Genomic DNA, 19,972 nt, shown 5'->3' on the forward strand with positions numbered 1-19,972 from the left:
TCACACAATTAAAAGCCATTAAAAAGAATTTGGTGGGTTTCTATGTCCAGATAAGAAAAGGGTGTTGTTAAATGTAGTCCAGTGTAGCAAAATGTAGTATTTATCCTGTGCCTTTATGTCAACAATAACCAAAAACGGATACATTTGATAATATATGTGCAGAAAATCATAATATATGCAGGGAATACCTGGACCAATAGAGTGCCAATGGTTACCTCTTAAATTGTAAGACTAAAGGTCTAAGATGGGAAGGAAATTTCATTTTACTGAATATCCTGCTTTGCACATGCTTCTTTATCACAAGCATATCGTGCCTCAATTCTGAACAACCCTGTTAACTACCTACCTACTGTCTAATTTTTATAATTTTGGAAAAAGGACTTTAAGAAGCAAGGTAACAGATCTGGCTTGGCAAAAATGTACAGACACTATAAACAAAGTTAAAAGGAAAGCAATAGGCTGGGGAAAACCCCCCACAATATACAACAAAGGATTAGCACCATCAAATATAACGAGCTTCCATAAATAAGAAACAACTCCAAAAAAAAAAAAAAATGAGGACAAAAATGGGGGACGCCTGGGTGGCTCAGTGGTTGAGCATCTGCCTTTGGCTCAGGTTGTGATCCTGGGGTCCTGGGATCGAGTCCCGCATCAGGCTCCCCCTAGGGAGCCTACTTCTCTGCCTATGTCTCTGCCCCTCTCTCATGAATAAATAAAATCTTAAAAAAAAAAAAAAAAAAAAAAAGACAAAAATGGATTCAGTCCAAACTATCTGGGCTTAGGATACAAGGCTTTTTAGTTATGACCTCTGCCTTTCTGTCTCGTCTCATCTGCTATTGCCAATCTCACACTCTCTACCCTAGTCATACCAAATGACTTATATTTACCGAACTGTGCCAGACAGTGTCATACCTGAGGCACTTCCTGCAACCTGCAACATTTGTTAATCCTTGTTTACGAATTCCTCATTCTTCAAGGCTTGCCTCAACTACCATCTCTTCTGCGAAGCATTCCTAAACTCCTTAGGAATGGACTCAGTTGACTACTCCCTTTTCTGTGCTCCCCACCCCATGTCTATCTGCCTCTAAGCATTTGTTTCTAAATTGAGGCTGGTAGTTGAGATTTCAGTCTTCTCCACTAGACTCCAGGGAGGCAAGCCACAGCTTGTTCTTTTCCTTCCAGAACCTAGCACAATCTTAGGACATTAAGTACTGGGGAAACTGCAAAGAAGGGGCAGAGAGACTTGGCAAGGGGATTACCGAGGCTTCTGGCATTGAAGACCATCCCACCCACCCCAGTGTGTGGGCGGCCTTAAAACTCTCAGAGCTGATTGCTAGGATCAAATAAATAAATTTCCCCCACCTTTAGGGTACCGTTATTCAGAGTCTGATGCTAAGGCCCCTCCCCTAGAACTGAAGATGGCCAAAATTAGTGCATTTGGCACAGATGACAGATGTAAAACTAGGGCCAACACTTGGTTGACAAACCATATTCATGGAAGCCTGGATGGGTAGCAGCTTTGATGGTCACATGTCACCTGCATACATGCACATGTGGCTGGGCTTGGAGGGAGGGAGAAGACAGAAAACACTGATAAGGATCTTTTTTTTTTTTTTTTTGAGAGACCAAGCAGTGGGGAGGAGCAGAGAGAGAATCTGAAGCATGCTCCACGCCCAGCACAGAGCTGGGTGTGGTGGGGCTGTTCTCACAACCCTGAGATCACCACGAGATCATGATTGAGCAGACGCTTAACCAACTGAGCCATTCAGGAGCCCCATCAAGGATTATTAAATACATTTAACATTTAACCATAATACTTTCAGTAGCTATTTATCAAGATGATCACAGAAAGGCTGAAAACCTAAAATGCATCTGATGAATTAAAATAGAATGACTATTGCTTTTTTGTTTAATCTTTTCTAGTGCCTCTGCTCTTATAGTTCAGATGATTCAAACACCTGAGGAACAAGAAGTCAGAACTAACGTTCACTTCTACCTGGCCCCCACACAGCAGGGTTTGGGGAAAAAAAAGCATAAAGACAGAAGTCAGGGATGCCTGGGTGGGTGAGCAGTTGAGCGTCTGCTTTGGCTCAGGTCGTGATCCTGGAGTCTCGGGATTGAGTTCCACACTGGGCTCCATGCTTCTCCCTCTGCTTACGTCTACCTCCCTCTCTATGTCTCTCATGAATAAATAAATAAAATCTTAAAAAAGAAACAAAAAAGACGGAGGTGAGCTCTGTGAACATAAATAATGCACAGACCACTCTTCTCTGTGCTGAAGAACACCTAGGCCACCTGTGGTGTTCCGGCCTTTGTAACACTAACTATAACCAGTTGTTTTTCTCCTAAACAGGTTTCCATAAAAATTAGCTTTTAAAATATCAAAAAGATAATACAATGTTCTGCCTACTTTTCTTTGTCCATTTTCCTTTTCCTTTCAGACTATATGATACTAATGTTTAAGAAGTTCATAATAATCTGATTCACCAGAGCATGAAGTCATAGCACATGCCAATGACCTATTTGTAAATGGATTTGTCCTTTTAATTTAAACCATGAATTTGGTACAACTACATGATAAAAGGTAATTACTGACTCTTCCAGGAACTCTGGAACATTTTAACTTAATCAATTATTTGCAAGTATGTGACATCAAGCACCAACCATCTCCTACCTGGGAGTAGTTATTATTAATAGCATATGCAAGAAAAAGACCTGAAGTCTCAGTAGACCAAACCATTTAATGAGTTACTGCTGTGATGAGGCTAACCAAAAATCTAATTTTGATCCTAGCTGTATTAAGAAAAATATATGGTCTAGAATACACCACCCTGGTCACACCAAACTTACCAAACTTGTACAGAGCTCCGGGCATTACAGTTTAAGAATAGGCCAAGGCAGGCATGTCAAAACAATGTCACATAAAACAAGGATGAGAAAATCAGGGCTCCTTTCAAACAATTTAGGAAAACATATAAACTTGATTAATAAGTGTTTGAATTATATTATAAATCCAACCAATACCAGTTAGGGAGAAGGTAAGTAGCAAATAACCCTTTTCTTTTTAAATAGGAGGAAGCTAAAGTGAGTTTAGTTTGAGGAGTTAATAACGCTCAGTGCTGAAAATAAAAGAAAGTGAAGTGAAAACGTGTCAATATCCAATTAATGGGTGTAGAGACCAAACCAGGCAATTCAAGTTTCAGAGGCTGTTTTAGTTTCACATTTATAGATTAGCTAGTTAATTAACCACATTTTCATTTTTTCTTCCTTTTTTGGTTATAGAGTCCTAGTCTTAGAAATCCTAAGGATCATTTTTTAAAACAAGCTTCAGTGCAATGTAAAATCATAAGTAATTTTCCTTGGCCCTTAAATTATTCAAAATTGTTAATTACTAAATAAAATATTAACAGAACACTCACATTCCTACAGCTTCCTACTATTCACATCTCATTCTATGTTCTAGACAGCTCTGGCAACACAAAGACACCATGGAAAACATTACTTACAGTAAACTTTATTTTCAATATTTCATTTGACATTCTTTCCAGGTAGGTCTGTGCTCTAAAATGAGCCAAAGAACAGAATCCTTAAGCTCCTAAGAGACTTTTTTCACTGTTCTGAGTAGGGCATGGGGTTTCAGGGCCCTCAATGTTGATACCTAACATTTTACCCCTTGAGGCTTTACCTATAGATACAGAAAGAAGAGATAACATCATGTATAAGAATCAAACTTTATGAGAGTATAAGAAGAAGCTCTCAGGTTACATACCACCCACCTCTTTAAGGTTGTAATGATAATGACTGATTTCTTCTCCTGGAAGTTCAATGTTATTTTTTTGTTTTAAGTAAAATGTCAGAATACTTGTTTCTCTTAACACTAAAAATAGTAGAAGTTTTAAAATTCTTCATGAGTCCAAGCTGGGACATAGCTACTACTGATGGGGTCTATTCAACACACTAATTCCAAGTTTGGCGACCATCAGCAAACTGTTCAAAAGAAACATAAACAAAAAACATCAGGTAAAGGACAGAACAGGCACTTGACTTTTTTTTTCAAGAACCTAAAACTGTAGGTCCTCCACAACTACACGGTGAGGAGATGCCAAGGCACAGCAGGCACAGGTGAACCTCCATTCCTGGAAGTACCAAAGAAATTACGTGCCGAGGGGCAGTCTCACACTCCACTTGCCTTAAAATTGTACATGTGAGTCGAAGTTCCTAATCTAACAGCCGATAATTCAAAGAAATGAGCAAACTGAAGGATGGGAAGACCAAGGTCCCTCCAGGGTCACAGAGCCACATAATGGTAGATTTCCAGCCTCCAATTCACCACTTTTGACCATTGTCTACGGTGACCATAAAGCACAATGCTTGACAGCATCATAACTATGATCAAAGTCAGATAAGCAATCTTTTTCCAGATGTTTAAAAAATCTGTCCTCAGAGTAACTTCATTATACTTTACATATATATATTTTTAAACAATCTGGTTCAAGTTTTATAACCAAACTTAGATAGCAAGATTTAATCAAAATTCCCTTTTAGCAAAATTTTCAATGAAAGATGCCCACGCAGCTAGGAAATATGGAACTCATGCTGAAAGTCACAGAAAGAGCCAGAGTCATGGCTTTGCATGAAGCTCCTTCCACTGTAGGCTGGAGCCAGGATTGACCAGACCACAAATGTGAAAACAGAGTCATGAATATACTTACTTCATTTTGGCATTAAGTCAACTACTATTTCTGCATTTAATTCTGCGTGTGAATTAAATGATTTCAATGATGCCTAGCGTCAGGTACGCCAGAACAAGTAAAGTCCTGAACATATGAACTATTTGGGACCTTAAACTAAACTCCCCAGTGAAGAACAGCAAGAAAACAGAAAATACCTGGCACCCGCGATTAAGCCCGCAGGCATAAATTTTCCAGAGTGGTAGAACCTCATTCCCATAATGCCAGCCAGGGTTCCAGAGGTAGCTGATGTGAAAGATAAGAAGAATCAAAGATCATTTCGTATTGTATGCAGGAGAACCAGCCCTACCCCCGTTCAAGGGCCAGACCCCATCTCACACCATCTCCTTCCCCGTGCCGGGGCAGCGCCACCAGGCTAAGACAAACACTGGAACGTAAGGCCCTCAGCGTCCGGACCAAGCGGCCTTCTCGGCCTCACCTTTCACCACTCTTCAGCCAGAGGCTTCCCCCATTTTTTTTTTTTAAAGATTTTATTTATTATTCATGAGAGATGCACAGAGAGAGAGAGAGATGCAGAGACACAGGCAGAGGGAGAAGCAGGCTCCCTGCAGGGAGCTCAATGCGAGACTCAATCCTGGGACCCCAGGATTACACCCTGGGCTGAAGGCAGACGATCAATCGCTGAGCCACCCAGGCATCCCAGTCTTCTCCAAATTTGCCATAGGTCTTTTTTTTTTTCCCATTTCTTGCTGATGTATTTACGCTGTCTGCTCTTCTACTCAACAGTTGTTAAAATACCTATTATATGCCATGCATTGCACCAGGTGTTGGAGGACAAACTATCATCAAAAAAGGTCTCTAGGGGCACCTGGGTGGCTTAGTGGGTTAAGTGCCTGCCTTTGGCTCAGGGCATGGTCCCAGGGTCCTGGGATCAAGTCCTGATTAAGGTTCCCTGCTTAGCAAGGAGCCTGCTTCTCCCTCTCTCTCTGCCTGAGATCACATGCATGCTCACTCGCTCTCTCAAATAAATGAAATCTTTTAAAAAATAAAAGGTGTCTAAGCAGGGAATCTAGCCTGTTCAGGAAAGTCAGGAAAGAAATTTGCCGAGGAAGTGAAGATCAAGCCAAGATCTGAAAAGTAGGAGTGAATGAGCTAAAGGGGTAAGAAAGCACATTCCAAATGGAGGGAATAATACACATGGGGCCTTGTGGTGAGAGGAAACTGAAGGCTAAAATACAGCTAGTGCAGAAGAGGGGCCAGACCTCAGAGCATGGACAGTGGTCCTCATCCTCAGAGCAATGAGAAGCCATTATAAGATAACAGGCAGAGGGACACATGAACTGTAAAAACAAAATTCTAGCTGTTGCATGAAGAACAAACTGCAGGGAAACTAGAGCATGTAGGGATACCTATTAATAAACTTCCTCAGGAACGCAGGCAAAATACCAAGATAAATGGGATGAGGATGGTAGCCATGCAGACAGAGAAGGGGACAATTTAGAATATGTGCTGGAGGTAGTACCAATAGAACTCACTGATGAATGAAATATGAAGATGGAAGAGGAGAGAGCAAGACCCAAATGGATGGAGAACCCTGAAGACCAATGTATGTGAGGGCAGAAGTCAGGTTTGGGCAGATGCCTTGAGACAACAGATAAAAGATGTCAAGCACACAACTGTATATATAAGAGTAAAGCCTGGAGGAGAGATCCATCTGTGAATCTATTACCTGTTTCAATTGTAATTTAAGGCCTGGGCTGCAATGAGCCCAGCAAGAGGGTATAAAGATAAAGAGAGCCAGGTCTTGGGAAGCTTGGGTGGCTCAGCTGGTTAAGCATCCATTCTTGATTGTGGCTCAGATCATGATTTCAGGGTTGTGAGATTGAGCCCCACCTCACAATTCACACTCAGCAGGAATCTACTTGGGATTCTCTCTCTCCCCCCCTGCTCACATAAGCAGACAGGCGTGCTCATTTGCTCTCAAGTAAGTAATCTTAAACAAACAAACAAAAAAAATGAGCCAGGTCTTAAGAACTTCAACATTTAATGGCCAAAAAGGAAGATGGGTCAACAAAAAAGAAAAAAAAAAAAAAAAAAGGAAAATAGGGTGGAAAATGGATTGGTATACTATGCTGCGAAAGGTAACAGGCCAACTCAAATGAGGATTAAAAGATGTACACTGCAGGGGCACCTGGGTAGCTCAGCTGGTTGAGCACCACCCAACTCTTGATTTTGGTTCAGATCATGATCTCCGGGTCCTGGGATCAAGCCCCATGTCAGGCTCCATGCTCAGCAGGGAGTCTCCTTGAGATACTCTCTTCCCTCTCCCTCTGTTCTTTCCCTCACTTGCATGTTTGCTCACTCCAAATCTTAAAAAAATATACACTGGATTCTGAAAAATCCAGGTCACTGGCACAATCAGGGAAAGCTATTTTCATGGACAAAGGAGACAAAAACAGAATGAACGAGTCGATAAAGTGAGATGAAAGGAAATAAAAACAAATTAACGGATTATTTTAGAGAAGTTTCTACAGAGGAAGAAGGGTGGCAACTGGAGAAGGAAGTAGGGTCACGAGAGGTCCTGTTCTCTTTAATGGGTGAGAGGACACATGTGAACATGAGGAGGGACCCATCAACAGGGCGGATTCCAAGTAAGAGATGGCATCTTCACCAGTGATAACACTCCAGAAGGTGGAGGAGGAGAGATTCAAAGCCTGGATGGAGGGACAGGCCTTGGAGAGGAGAGAAAAAGCACAGCAGAAGGCATGGACATTGATGGCATACTGCGCCATGTAATGACTGTGTTCTTCAAGTAGGCAGTGAGGTCATTTGCTCATAGTGCAGTCAGAAATGAGAAAAAACAAGTCTGAAAGTCATTCAGGAGCTTGAGTGCAGGAGCTGGGAGGCAGAGCTGAGGGCTGGGCACCTCCTCCTTCCCCAGCACATCCCATCAGCCATTGCTGACCTCTCGCTTCTCAGCCCATGCCAACTCCTGCAAACCACTGTTAACATGCTTGTTCTCCCCACCACACTTATAAAGGCCAAAACTATAGGAATTCTGGCTCTGTGGGTTTGTGAAGACAGTGAGGCCCATATTCCCAGTGCAATGTCTGAAACATGGGTGGAGCTCAATAAAAATGCACCCAAAGCCACCCTGATAAGAAGTAATCTTCCCTTCCTGGTGCTCCTCCCCATCTGTGCTGCTCACAGGGGACTCCGGCAGCCCCACAGACTCATGTTTCATGTCAGTCAAGGCAAAGGCTCCTTGATGGCAAGGCCTATGCCACACATTCAGATTAGCGCCAAAGGGCTAATAAATAATTTTCAAATGTGAAAAATGCAATATTGATGCAAACCTAACCCTGACACGTGATCCTCTGGTAATGTTCAAGCATACAGTCTTCAATGGGCAATCATAATGATCAAGAGACATATACTTGGCCTTGTACAAGTTTATTATTAATATCATTGGCTAAATCTAAATTTATGAAGCATGAAAACCTTTCCACATTTTGCACACAGAAAATAAACAGAAACCAGCACAACTTCCCCTACCCCCAATTCTAAAACTTCCCTAGCACTGAACAGAAGTAGTAAAAGTGTCTTCTTGCAAAGAACCTGCCACGTTCCACCAAACCAGAGCCTTTTGTTAGAGTATCCTGGATACATAATTATACCAGGGAGACAGTGACACTGACATACCTAGGAAAACCCAAATGTTCCTCGGATCTTGAGACAGCTGATAAGCACCCAGGCCTGCTAAACTACCAAAAAACAGCCCAGCAGCCAGTGATGGGACACTACCTGTGAGGAAGCAAACAGAGTCCTGTGTTATAATGTCAGACACTCATTTCATTAACAGAATTGACCAAATTTCCTTTCCCTACAGGAGTAAATTAGGAAAGAGAATTAATCTCAACACAGCTCATAACCAAAGAGCTCCCAAGCATGAAAATGTTTTGGGGAGCTTGCTATTTTACAAAGAAAGTAGCGTAATATCATAAATATTCCTCCTTAATAGACAGATGCTTCCATCTAGGGAGAAAAGGGCTCCTAACCTGGCCTAACATGCCAAGAGCTGGACTTGTCCATAGGCAGGACCTCAGGCAAATTGCGAAAGGAGAGGGAAATAGGGCCAATGAGTTTTAAAAAAAAAAAAAAGTCATAAATAAATAAAATCTTTTTTGGAGAATGGGAATCTGGTGTGTGTCTGTGTGTTGGGGTAGGGATACAGGCTAGAAAGGAGGTAGAAACAGCACATTTACTGAGAGACTTAAGTCTGACGAGGAGACTTCAAAAAAGGTTTTTCCTACTTCAAGGACAGGGATGACACTCTGGGGTCAAGGCTGATGTGTGGTGGTCAATGATAACAACCACCTACTACGACCCTGCCCAGCAGCTTTAGATAAAGAAGCCAAGACCAAGTCAGCAGACAAGAAGCCTGACTCCAGTCCACCAGATAACCGAAAAGCAAGTGCAGGAGGAGCTTAAGGGACACACGAGAAGCCTGCACTCAAGCTAAGGAGCTTAAGGCAAACTTGACTCAAAAAAGACTGCACTCTGGGGACCCTGAGGACTCTCTCTTTACCAGCAACAATGTGAAAATCTTAAGAGGTTAAGTAGCTACACACCGTACCTGCTTTTGCATAGCCAATGATCCCACCAGAAGCAACCAGCGCCGCATAGCCAAAGCCAATCCAATGTATAGGCACTCTGAAAATGAACAAGTAAGAAATCAGTGCCAACCAGGTCTAAAAAAAAAAAAAAACCACACAATGACAGAATGGGACTGAAGCATCATCATTCCAGAACAGCCCTATCACTGCACAAATGAAGATAGATCCCAGAGGTGAGGTGACTTGCCCCCTAGGCATGCCAGAGGCTAGGGATTCAAACCCAGGTCCCTGACCTACACGTCCACCCTCCCATACCCTATGCTGCCCAGCAGTCTACTCGTAGGGCCCTCTTCAGATAAGGAAAGCTCTAGTTTTGAGACGTTCCTGGCTATTTCCACTCCCATTCACTGTACTTACAGTGGGCCAGAGTCCTTCTGCATCGTTCTCCTTCACTCTGACCAGACAGCAGAGTACGCCAGGCCTGCACCTGCCGAGGAGGGGCTGGATCAGAGGTGGTTACGAGCACGGCTCTCTAGCACCCAGAAGGAAGCAGGTAGAAGTTCCAGCTCCACCCTGTAGTAGCTAAGAAGTAACGGGCTAGCTCCCAACCTCTCTTGGCCCCAGCTTCCTTCGTTGTACCGTGAGGATAAGTATGGTACAAACTTCCTAGGGCTCCTGTGGGCATCAAACGTAAACGTTTGAGTCATAAGTAAAAGTGCTGGGGCACGAAGTTGGGGGGGGGGGGGGAGGCTCGATCAGTGAAGCGTCTGCCTTTGGCCCAAGTCATGGATCCAGCCCTGCCTCGGTCTCCCTGCTTACTGGAGAGTCGGCTTCTCCTCCTCCCCCTGCTTGTGCTCTATCAAATAAATAAATAAAATCTTAAAAAAAAAAAAAAAAGAGTGCTTAGCACATATAAAAGCTGAGCAGACACCAACCGTTCTGGTAATAACCTTCGTTCTAACAACACAGGCCTACAGGAGACTCCACAAAAAGCACTGACCGGCCCCGCCCAGGTAAGGCGTTCACCTTTTCACCAGCGAACCAACTTACTACTGAATCAGAAACTAAGTCTCTCCTGTGCCCTGAATTCACCTACTTCAATTGCCCCCTTTTCCCGCCCTTCCCCAAAGCACCGAATTACTGCAATACTCAACATCTGCAAAGCTTTCGAATCCAAATCACACTTCTTGTTAGGCGGAGGCCGGTGAGGGGCTAAAATGCAGGGAAGCCCCGGTCACAACGTGGGACACTTGGCTCGTGGCGAAGTGGGGAATGACTCCTGCTTTATCTTAAAGAAATGCATTTGGTGGCCAGTGAGGCTCAGCTTGAAAGCAATTCACACTAAAGTTTTTCACTGCTGGGCAAGGGGCGCTTGGAACTGTGCCGGCCAGGAATTCCAAGCAGCACCGAGCCGGGGCAGTAAATCCCCAGGAAACCATCGCCACCACGCTGCATCTGCAAAGCACCTGTCTCAGGAGCTCAGGGATCCTGCAAGATTCGCGGCCTATTTTCAGGAAAGCAAAACATGCGCGACTAGAAGGGCGACCATGACGCAGCCTAAAGGCCCTGCCGGACCCGGGGGACGAGCACTGGGCGACAGCAAAGCCCCTTATCTAACCCCCAAAGGTCTACGAGGCACAAGATAACATAAACCCCCAAGTACCGAACCGCTGTGCGTCGGCCTGCACCGGGCGGCGAGGGCGCGCAGACGTGAGGCGCGAGCGTCGGTCCCGCCGGAAACGCCGCCGCACGCTCGGCGTCCCGAGGGCAGCGCGGAACGTGGGGCGGGGCGAGCAGGCAGCCGGGCTCCAGGGGCGGAGTCGCGGCGCGCGCAGGCGTCCCGGGGAGGCGAGGCGCATGGGGCGGGGCTTGAGGGGAGGAGTCGCGGCGCGCGCATGCGTCCCGGGGAGGCGAGGCGCATGGGGCGGGGCTCGCGGGGCGGAGTCGCGGCGCGCGCATGCGTCCCGGGGAGGCGAGGCGCATGGGGCGGGGCTCGCGGGGCGGAGTTTGAGGCGCGCGCATGCGTCTCGGGTAGGCGAGGCGCATGGGGTGGGCCGGGGGGGGCGGAGTCGCGTCGCGCGCATGCGTCCCAAAGAGGAGAGGCGCAAGGGGCGGGCTCGCGGGGCACAGTGGCGGCGCGCGCATGCGTCCCGGGGAAGTGAGGCGCATGGGGCGGGGCTCGAGGGGCGGAGTCGCGGCGCGCCCATGCGTCTCGGGTAGGCGAGGCGCATGGGGCGGGGCTCGCGGGGCGGAGTCGCAGCGAACGCGCATGCGTCCCAGGGAGGCGAGGCGCATGGGCGGGGCTCGAGGGGCGGGGTCGCGGCGGGCGCAAAAGTCCCGGGTAGGCGAGGCGCAAGGGGCGGGGCACGAGGGGCGGAGTTTGAGGCGCGCGCATGCGTCCCGGTGCGCGAGGCACATGGGGCGGGGCTTGGGGGAGGAGTCGCGGTGCGCGCATGCGCCCCGGGTACGCGAGGCCCGTGGGGCGGGGTTTGGGGCGGAGTCGCGGTGCGCGCATGCGTCTCGGAGGCGGGGCCGGATCTGGGGCGGGGACTCGCGCTCCGCCCCCTGAGTCCCGTGGAGTCAGCTCCGACCCGGCTGTCGAGCTAGGAAGTTTGGCTCGCCGGAAACCTCCCTGCAGCCTAGGGTTTGAGTCTGGCCTTGCAAGAAGCATCGCGATCTGCGCCACGCTTGAGGGTGGAGGCCACGGTTAGGAGACAAGGGCACCCGAGGATGGGCTCTGAAAGACCCTCTAGCCGGCGGGCCTGGGGTAAGCCGGGGGCATGCCATCCAGGACTGTCACTCTGGCAGGTCAGGGGTTTGCCTGCAATGGTAACAGCTGCTTTCTTGCTGCAGAGATGGTGGCCACAAGCCAGACAGTGTGTGACTTGGGGTGTTTACTTGAGCAGCGTCTTAAGGGAGGAGAAGGGGTCCGTTAAATCTCATTTCCTGCTACCTCTGTATTCCCCAGGATTCACAAAACGTGATTCTTCTCCCACTCCCGATCTGCTCGCTTCCTTACATTTCCTGCACGATCACTCAGTTGCCGCACACCAAAATTTGGGTATTTATCCTTGACGGCTCTCTCCTTCATCTCCTACAAGAATCGACATAGATAAATCTTAACAGATACAATCCTGAGTGGAAGAAGGAAATTGCAGCTCATACACAGTCTCAAATATGAACTTTCCAGGGGCACCTGGGTGGCTCAGTGGTTGAGCATCTGTCTTCGGCTCAGGTCGTGGTCCTGGGGTCCTGGGATGGAGTTCCACATCAGGCTCCCCACAGGGAGCCTGCTCCTCCCTCTGCCCCTGCCTCTCCCAGTCTCTCAAGAATAAATAAAATCTTAAAAAAAAAAAAAACCCTCTGGTGGCCCCCTTTTTCATGCAGTAGCCTGTAATGTCCTACACATCTACCTCCCTACCCTCAGCTCACTTTCATCTCCCTTTTGCTTATGTTGCTGCAGCCTCCTTGTTCCCACTTCTGATCACTGACACCTGCCGCTTCATCGCCCAGAACTTCCCAGATAATCTCCCAGTTCACTACCTTGTCTTCTTTGTGTCTTTATTCAAATATCACCTTGTCAATGAGGCCTTCCTGGATCTTGCTTAAAATTGCAACACATACGAGGCACCTGGGTGGCTCAGTTGGTTTTGCGTCTGCCTTTGGCTCAGGTCATGATCCCGGGGCCATGGGATCAAGCCCTGCATCAGGCTCCATGCTCAGAGGCAGTCTGCTTGTCCCTCTCCCTCTTCTGTCCCCCTCTGCCGCTCTTGCACGAGCGCACTCTGTCATAAAATCTTTAGAGATAAAATTGCAATGCATATGCACTTCCCTCCACAGCTTATTTTTCTCCTTAGCACTTACCTCCACATTTAGTATGCTGTATCAGTTACGAACTGTAAAATCATCTCCCCACCCTAGCATTTAAGTTCCTGGAGAATGAGGATGTTTATGCAGCATTTAGAATAATGCTTGGCACATACTGGATACTCAAAAAGCATGTGTGGAATGAATGAGCAGATATAGGAGAGGCTATGCTGCAGAAAAAATGAAAACACATCGAGAGTCTGAGATGAGCGAGATTGCCCGGACCGCACCCTGTCCCTTTCTGAGCTCTGGTTCTCTTCCTACCCCAGCTTCTGTCAGACACACTTCTGTCTTTGTTATAAACCCATCCCTGTGCCCTGTTGAAGTTTGGAATAGCCCAAGCTGCTTTTTGTTTCTTGCAGTTAAGTCTCTCTTTGCTGTGATAGCACCTGATTTCTTCTGCCAGAGAGGTCTTTTTATGTCCAAAAAGTCAATCTCATTTTTTATTAGTCCTCAGTCAAGCTGCCCCTGACTGTCCCAGGCCATTCCATGTGTTCTGTGAAAGGGAGGTGTACGCAAAATGACCACCAAAGGCCAAAGGAGCTGTAAGACCAAAGGAAAAAGCCAACAATTCTCACTTGGCAAGAAATGGATTAGGGGGACTTAGGCCAAAGTGTTTCTTTGGCTGCCACAGGACAAGTAGGCATCTGTAATCCCACCTCCTCTAACACTTGCTTTCATAGTGCTAGATTGGGAGTACTTGCTGAGGGACCACCTAAGAGAAGGATGTTTAAGAACAGGTATGTGTCAGTCTTATCTCCAGGGCAGATCAAGGACGTTATGCCCTGACGGTATACTGAATGGTGTGGCTACACAAAGGGAAAGAGTGGAGGGACCTGTGCTCAAGGTTTCAGATCACAGATTAGTCATAATGGTGCATTTGTCCAAGATAGAACTAATCCAGTTCATGCAACATTTAATTATTTACCAAAACTTTTTCATTTGGGTAAGGATCACACTTCTCCTTTTGGCCCTGGCACATGGTGAACACTCAAAACACGGCTATTGAATAAAAAAAAGGACGGGGGAGATATAGGGAACACGGCACTTTCTAAATTGGGAAAGAGTGAATTTGTGATGAGAATCTGCCCAGACACAAGAATCAAAGTAGATACTTCAACATTTAGATGGTGAAGACTATATGTGGACTATACATTTTCACATAGAAAAATAAAACAAAACAAAATGAACATGAATTCCCTCAAATAAATTATATAGTTTTATAGGACCTGTTGGCCTCCAAGGATACTACCAGGTAAGCTCTGCCAGAAGTCATTGAGCAGAAAGGCTCATTGACTAACCTAAAATGCTTGAATCACATGGTTTATTAAATCAATTTAATAAGCAGAGACACATAGACACACTGAATCTACATCTACATCTAGAGAATTAATTCTGAGGAATAATTCTGTTCTGTTGATTGAATAGCTTTCTGCACAAAAAACAATTGGGGGACCACATAGAGAAAGGTAGAAGAGGTAGAGACAATGTAACAATGGAACCCCACCACCAAAGCAACCACCTGCAGCTGGGAGGAAGATCAGTGAGGAACCCACATGTACATTTCCTCATCCCTAGGGCACACCAAAAAACCCAGGGGTTTGGGGCACCTGGGTGACTCAGTAAGTTAAACATCTGGTTTTGGCTCAAGCCATGATCTCAGGGCTCTGGGACTGAGCCCCATATTGGGCTCCCTGCTCATCAGGGAGGCTGCTTCTCCCTCTCCCTCTGTCCTTTGCCCTGCTTGTGCTCAAACTCGTACAAGTGAGGGAAATCTATTAATTAATCCTCAAGTGTCTACCAAATAGTGGGAGACCTGCTGGAACTCTCTGGGGTTGGAGGTGCCAGCAAGAGCCATGGTTTACATTCCCCTCTCCACCTGGCTAGTACAGAAGGGAGCAGGGTCCAGGTGCTCTAGCTGGCCTGGCTGGCTGCTCCACTGAGCCCCAGACTCCTAACACACGAACTCCAGCTATCCACTGAGGTGGCCCCAGCACAGGGTGCTCTGGGAACCCACAGGCCTGTACCTGGCTCAGCATTTCACCAGGAATGCCCTGATACCTCATGCACTAGGACACTCCCAACCAGCACCCACTCCAGCTCAGCCATCCCACCATGGTGAGCCAGGCACAGAGCATCCCAGGATTCCCAACCCTTGCCAGCTTCACCTCCAGCCATCCAGCCATGGCAACCCCAGGACAGAACACTTCGGGTATCTTCTGTTGCATACCTATTCCAGGTCCAGCAATCCTGCCAGTGCAATCCATCAGGCACATGCAGCCTACAGAGGGGACACTGCTACACAAAGCCACTCCTACAAGACCAAGACAAGTAGCTGTTCTATTTCATTTAAACAAACATAGAACCTCAAAATGAGAAGACAGAAGAATATGTTCCAATAAAACCCCAGAAAAGGAAAACCCTCATGAAATAGAGATAATTTACTTAAAGAATTCAAAGTAATGGTCATAAAGATGGTCACAGAACTTGGGAGGACAATGGAAGAACACAGTGAAAACTTCAACGAAGAATTAAAAAATATAAGAAATAACCAAAGAAAAGGAACAGAACAATTAAAAAAAAAAAAAAAAAAAAAACTGAGGGATGCCTGGGTGGCTCAGGGGTTGAGCGTCTGCCTTTAGCTCAGGGCGTGATCCCGGAGTCCTGGGATTGAGTCCCACATCGGGCTCCCTGCAAGGAGCCTGCTTCTCCCCCTGCCTATGTCTCTGCCTCTCTCTGTCTCATGAATAAATAAATAATCTTTTAAATAAAATTTAAAAAAATTTTAAAAACTGAAAAATATATATATTTTTGGAATCATAGATTTTGGAATATATGATTATATCCATATATTTTGGAATATATGGAATCAACACATATTAAAAGATACAGATCAGCAATCTGGAAGACAGAATAGTAGAAATCACCCATTCAGAACTCCAATAAGAAAATAACTTTTAAAAATGAGACTAATTTAAGGGACCTCTGGGACAACATCACATGTACTTTCACATTTTACTGGTCCCAGATAAAAGAAGAGAGAAAGGGGTAGAAACTTATTTGAAGAAATAATAGTTGATAACTTCCCTAACACTGGGGAACTGACACCAAGGTACAGGAATCCCAGGAAGTCTCAAATAAGAAGAACCGAAATGATCCACGCCAGAATGTTATATAATTAAAATGTCAAAATGCTAAAGAGAAAATCTTAAAAGTAGCAAGAGAAAAAGAGTCACAGAGAAAACCATAAGGCTATTAGCTAGTTTTTCAGCAGAAACTTTGAAGGCCAGAAGAATGTGGCATGATATACTCAAAGTGCTAAAAGGAAAAAACACCACAACCAAGAATACTCCACCTGGCAAGATTATCATTCAAAATTGAGGGAGAGACAGTTTCCCAAATGAGCAAAAACTAAAGTTCATCATCACTAAACCAGTGTTACAAGAAATGTTCAAGGGTCTTCTTTAAGTAGAAAAGTAATGGCTGTAACTAGAAAACATACGAATGAAAAAAATTTCACTGGTAAAGGCAAATACATGGTAAAGGCAGTAAATCGGCACTTAAAAAGTAAGAAGGTTAAAAGAACAAAAAAACAGTAAACTCGACTATAACCACAAAAATTAAGGAACACACAAAATAAAAAGATGTAAAATATGGCATCAAAAACAAAATGGGGGTGAGGTGAGTAAAAACGTTGTGTTTTTACAATGTGTTAGAAGCTTAAAATAGGTGTGTGTGTCAATACATAGGAACTTCATAGTAACCGCAAACCAAAAACCTAGGACACATAAAAAATAAAGAGAAAGGAACCCAAACATAACACTAAAGAAAACCATCAAACCACAAAAGATAACAAAGAACCAAGAATTACAGAAAAAAAAAAACCAAAAAATTACTTTAAACATAAATGGTCTAAATACTAAACATTGAAGCAGAACAAAATTGGAGAACTGATGCTACCCAACTTCAAGACTTACTTTGCTACTGTAATCAAGACACTATGGTATTGTTAAATGAACAAGAAAACCCACAATAGATCAATGGAACAGAATAGAGAGCCCAGAGATAGACCACCATATAGATGACTCTTGAACAGTGGTATTAGGGATGCCGACCCTCCACCAAGTCAAAAATCTGAATACTAATTTTTGACTCCCCTCAAAGTTAGTAAAAATCTCCTGCTGATCAGAAGCCTTACTGATAACAGCTGATTAACATATATTTTGTATATGTTTATTATATACCATATTCTCACAATAAAGTTAGAGAAAACGTTAAGAAAATCATGAAATACTATACCGTATTTATTGAAAAAAATCTGTAAGTGGACTCATACAGCTCAAACCCATGTTATCCAAGGGTGAACTGTAAAATCAACTGATCTTTGACAAAGGAACAGAGGCAATAAAACAAAGCAAAAATGGTCTCTTCAACAAATGGCACTGGAACTGAACATCCGCATGCAAAAATAAAATAAAATTGAGACACAGACCTAACACCTGCTACAAAAATTAACTCAGGATGGATTATAGACCTAAATGTAAAATGCAAAACTAGAAAACTCCCATAAAGAAACCTAGGAGAAAACTTAGATGACTTTTGGGTATGATGAAGCCTCTTAAGATCTATCAAACACATGAGACCCATGAAAGAAATAACTGATAAGCTAGACTTCATTAAAATTAAAAACTTCTGCAAAAGATATTATCAAGAGAATGAAAAGACAAGCCATAGACAGGGAAAAAATGTTTGCAAAAGATACATCTGATAAAGGACTGCTATGGAAAACACAAAGAACTCTTAAAACTCAATAGTAAGAAAACAAGTTTATTAAAAAACAGACCAAATACCTTGCCACCTTACCAAAGATCTACAGATAACACATAAACATATGAAAAGATGCTCCACATATGTCCTCAGGGAAATGCAAATGAGATACCACTACACACTTATAAGATTGGCTAAAATCTAGAACACTGACAACACCTAATGCTCGGTGAGGATGTGGAACAACAGGCATACTCAAGACATTGGTTTATGTCTACAATGGAATATTACTCAGCGATTAGAAACGACAAATACCCACCATTTGCTTCAACGTGGATGGAACTGGAGGGTATTATGCTGAGTGAAATAAGTCAATCGGAGAAGGACAAGCAGTGTATGTTCTCATTCATTTGGGGAATATAAATAATAGTGAAAGGGAATATAAAGGAAGGGAGAAGAAATGTTGGGAAATATCAGGAAGGGAGACAGAACATAAAGACTCCTAACTCGGGGAAACGAACTAGGGGTGGTGGAAGGGGGGAGGAGGGCGGGTGTTGGAGGGGAATGGGTGACGGGCACTGAGGTGGACACTTGACGGGATGAGCACTGGGTGTTTTTCTGTATGTTGGTAAATTGAACACCAATAAAAATTAATTAAAAAAAAAAAAAAAAGACATTGATGGTAGGAATGAAAAATGGTATAGCCACTTTGGAAGACAGTGTGGGGGTTTCTCACAGAAGTACACAGACTCTTTACCATACAGTCCATCAATCAACACTATTTAGTATTTACCCAAAGGTGTTGAAAACATATCCACCCAAGAACTTGCACGTGGATTTTTAGAGAAACTTCAATTGCGGAAACTTGGGAGTCAACCAAGTTGTCCTCCAGTAGTTGAAGGTAAACTGTGGTACATATAGACAATGGAATACTACTGAACATTAAAAAGAAATGAGCCAACAAGCCATGAAAACACACAGAGGAAACTTAAAATGCACATTACTAAGTGAAAGCATCCGATCTGAAAAAGGCTACAATACTGAATGATTCTACCTACTTTTCTGGAAAAGGCAAAACTATGGAGGCAATAAGGAAAACAACAAAAAACAAAAAACAAAAAGTGATTATGGGAGGTCAGGTACAGGAGAGATGAATGGAGGAAGAGTTGTTTTAGGGCAGTGGAACTATTCTGTGGATTATAATAACATGTCATTATACATTTGTCCCCAGTGTACACCACCAAAAGTGATCCCTAAGGGAAACTATGAACTTTGGGTGATTATGATATGTCAATGTAGGGTCATTCTTGGCAAAAAGTATATCATTCTTAGGAGTAATGTTGATCATGGGCGAGGCCGCTGCAAGTGTAGAGGCAGGGGTATAGGAGAAATCTCTGTGCTTCCTCTCAATTTTGTAACAAATCTCAAACTGCTCTAAAAAATATTTAAACAAAAACAACAAAACCCCCCAAATTCTATTCATCTTCGCTTATAAGCCTGAAGTCAACCAAGAGGTGGATGAGATGTTAGATACAGAATGTGGCTCATTTCCTAGATGATTTCCTTTCCGGAAGAGTGTGGCAATTCCAGTGTCCAAATGCTAGATGTCTCATCTTGCCTCTACGGCAGGGATTCCCTGTTGGCCTCAGGTATCTGATATCTGGTCAGCTAATTCAAATCTATGAGTCCTCTAATAGTGTGTCTTTTCAAAACACTCAGGAATCTACTGAGGGGAAAAATAACTGATGACAAGATTATAATCAACAGGCAGAATTTAAGACTATCTTTGTTAGATTAACTATGTGATTTTTTGTTGTTGTTGGCCAGAAACAGATGAAAAAAAACCCTAGAAATGTCATTTTCTGACCCTTCAATTATCTTGTTGTCCACAACCTGGAAGCAGAGTAGTTTAATGAGGCTTGGCAATCACTAATGACTTTGATTTTTTTTTTTTTTTTAATGATAGTCACAGAGAGAGAGAGAGAGAGAGAGAGAGGCAGAGACATAGGCGAGGGAGAAGCAGGCTCCATG

The 19,972-nt window shown here is 44.3% G+C and overlaps 1 protein-coding gene across 5 annotated transcripts; it reads right to left on the reverse strand.

Moving 5' to 3' along the window:
• Window positions 1-3,498: 3,498 nt before the first annotated feature.
• TMEM14C (transmembrane protein 14C) lies at window positions 3,499-12,216 on the reverse strand. Of its 5 annotated transcripts, XR_011995687.1 has the most exons (7): window positions 10,971-11,169; window positions 9,725-9,794; window positions 9,328-9,404; window positions 8,394-8,495; window positions 4,889-4,976; window positions 3,777-3,987; window positions 3,499-3,685 (listed from the first exon to the last, which is right to left on the reverse strand). XR_011995687.1 is itself a non-coding variant. In XM_072729152.1 (6 exons), exons 2-6 carry the CDS (start codon window positions 9,745-9,747, stop codon window positions 3,933-3,935), a joined length of 345 nt encoding a protein of 114 aa, XP_072585253.1. In that variant the 5' UTR covers window positions 9,748-9,794; window positions 10,462-12,216; the 3' UTR covers window positions 3,499-3,932. The 5 variants fall into 5 exon arrangements, 4 of the variants coding, with proteins under 4 accessions (XP_072585253.1, XP_025855154.1, XP_025855156.1 ...); XM_072729152.1 differs by having other exon boundaries at window positions 3,499-3,987; window positions 10,462-12,216; XM_025999369.2 differs by having other exon boundaries at window positions 3,499-3,987.
• Window positions 12,217-19,972: the final 7,756 nt, after the last annotated feature.

This window comes from Vulpes vulpes, chromosome 12 (genome assembly GCF_048418805.1).
Source record: "Vulpes vulpes isolate BD-2025 chromosome 12, VulVul3, whole genome shotgun sequence".
NCBI lineage: Eukaryota > Metazoa > Chordata > Mammalia > Carnivora > Canidae > Vulpes > Vulpes vulpes.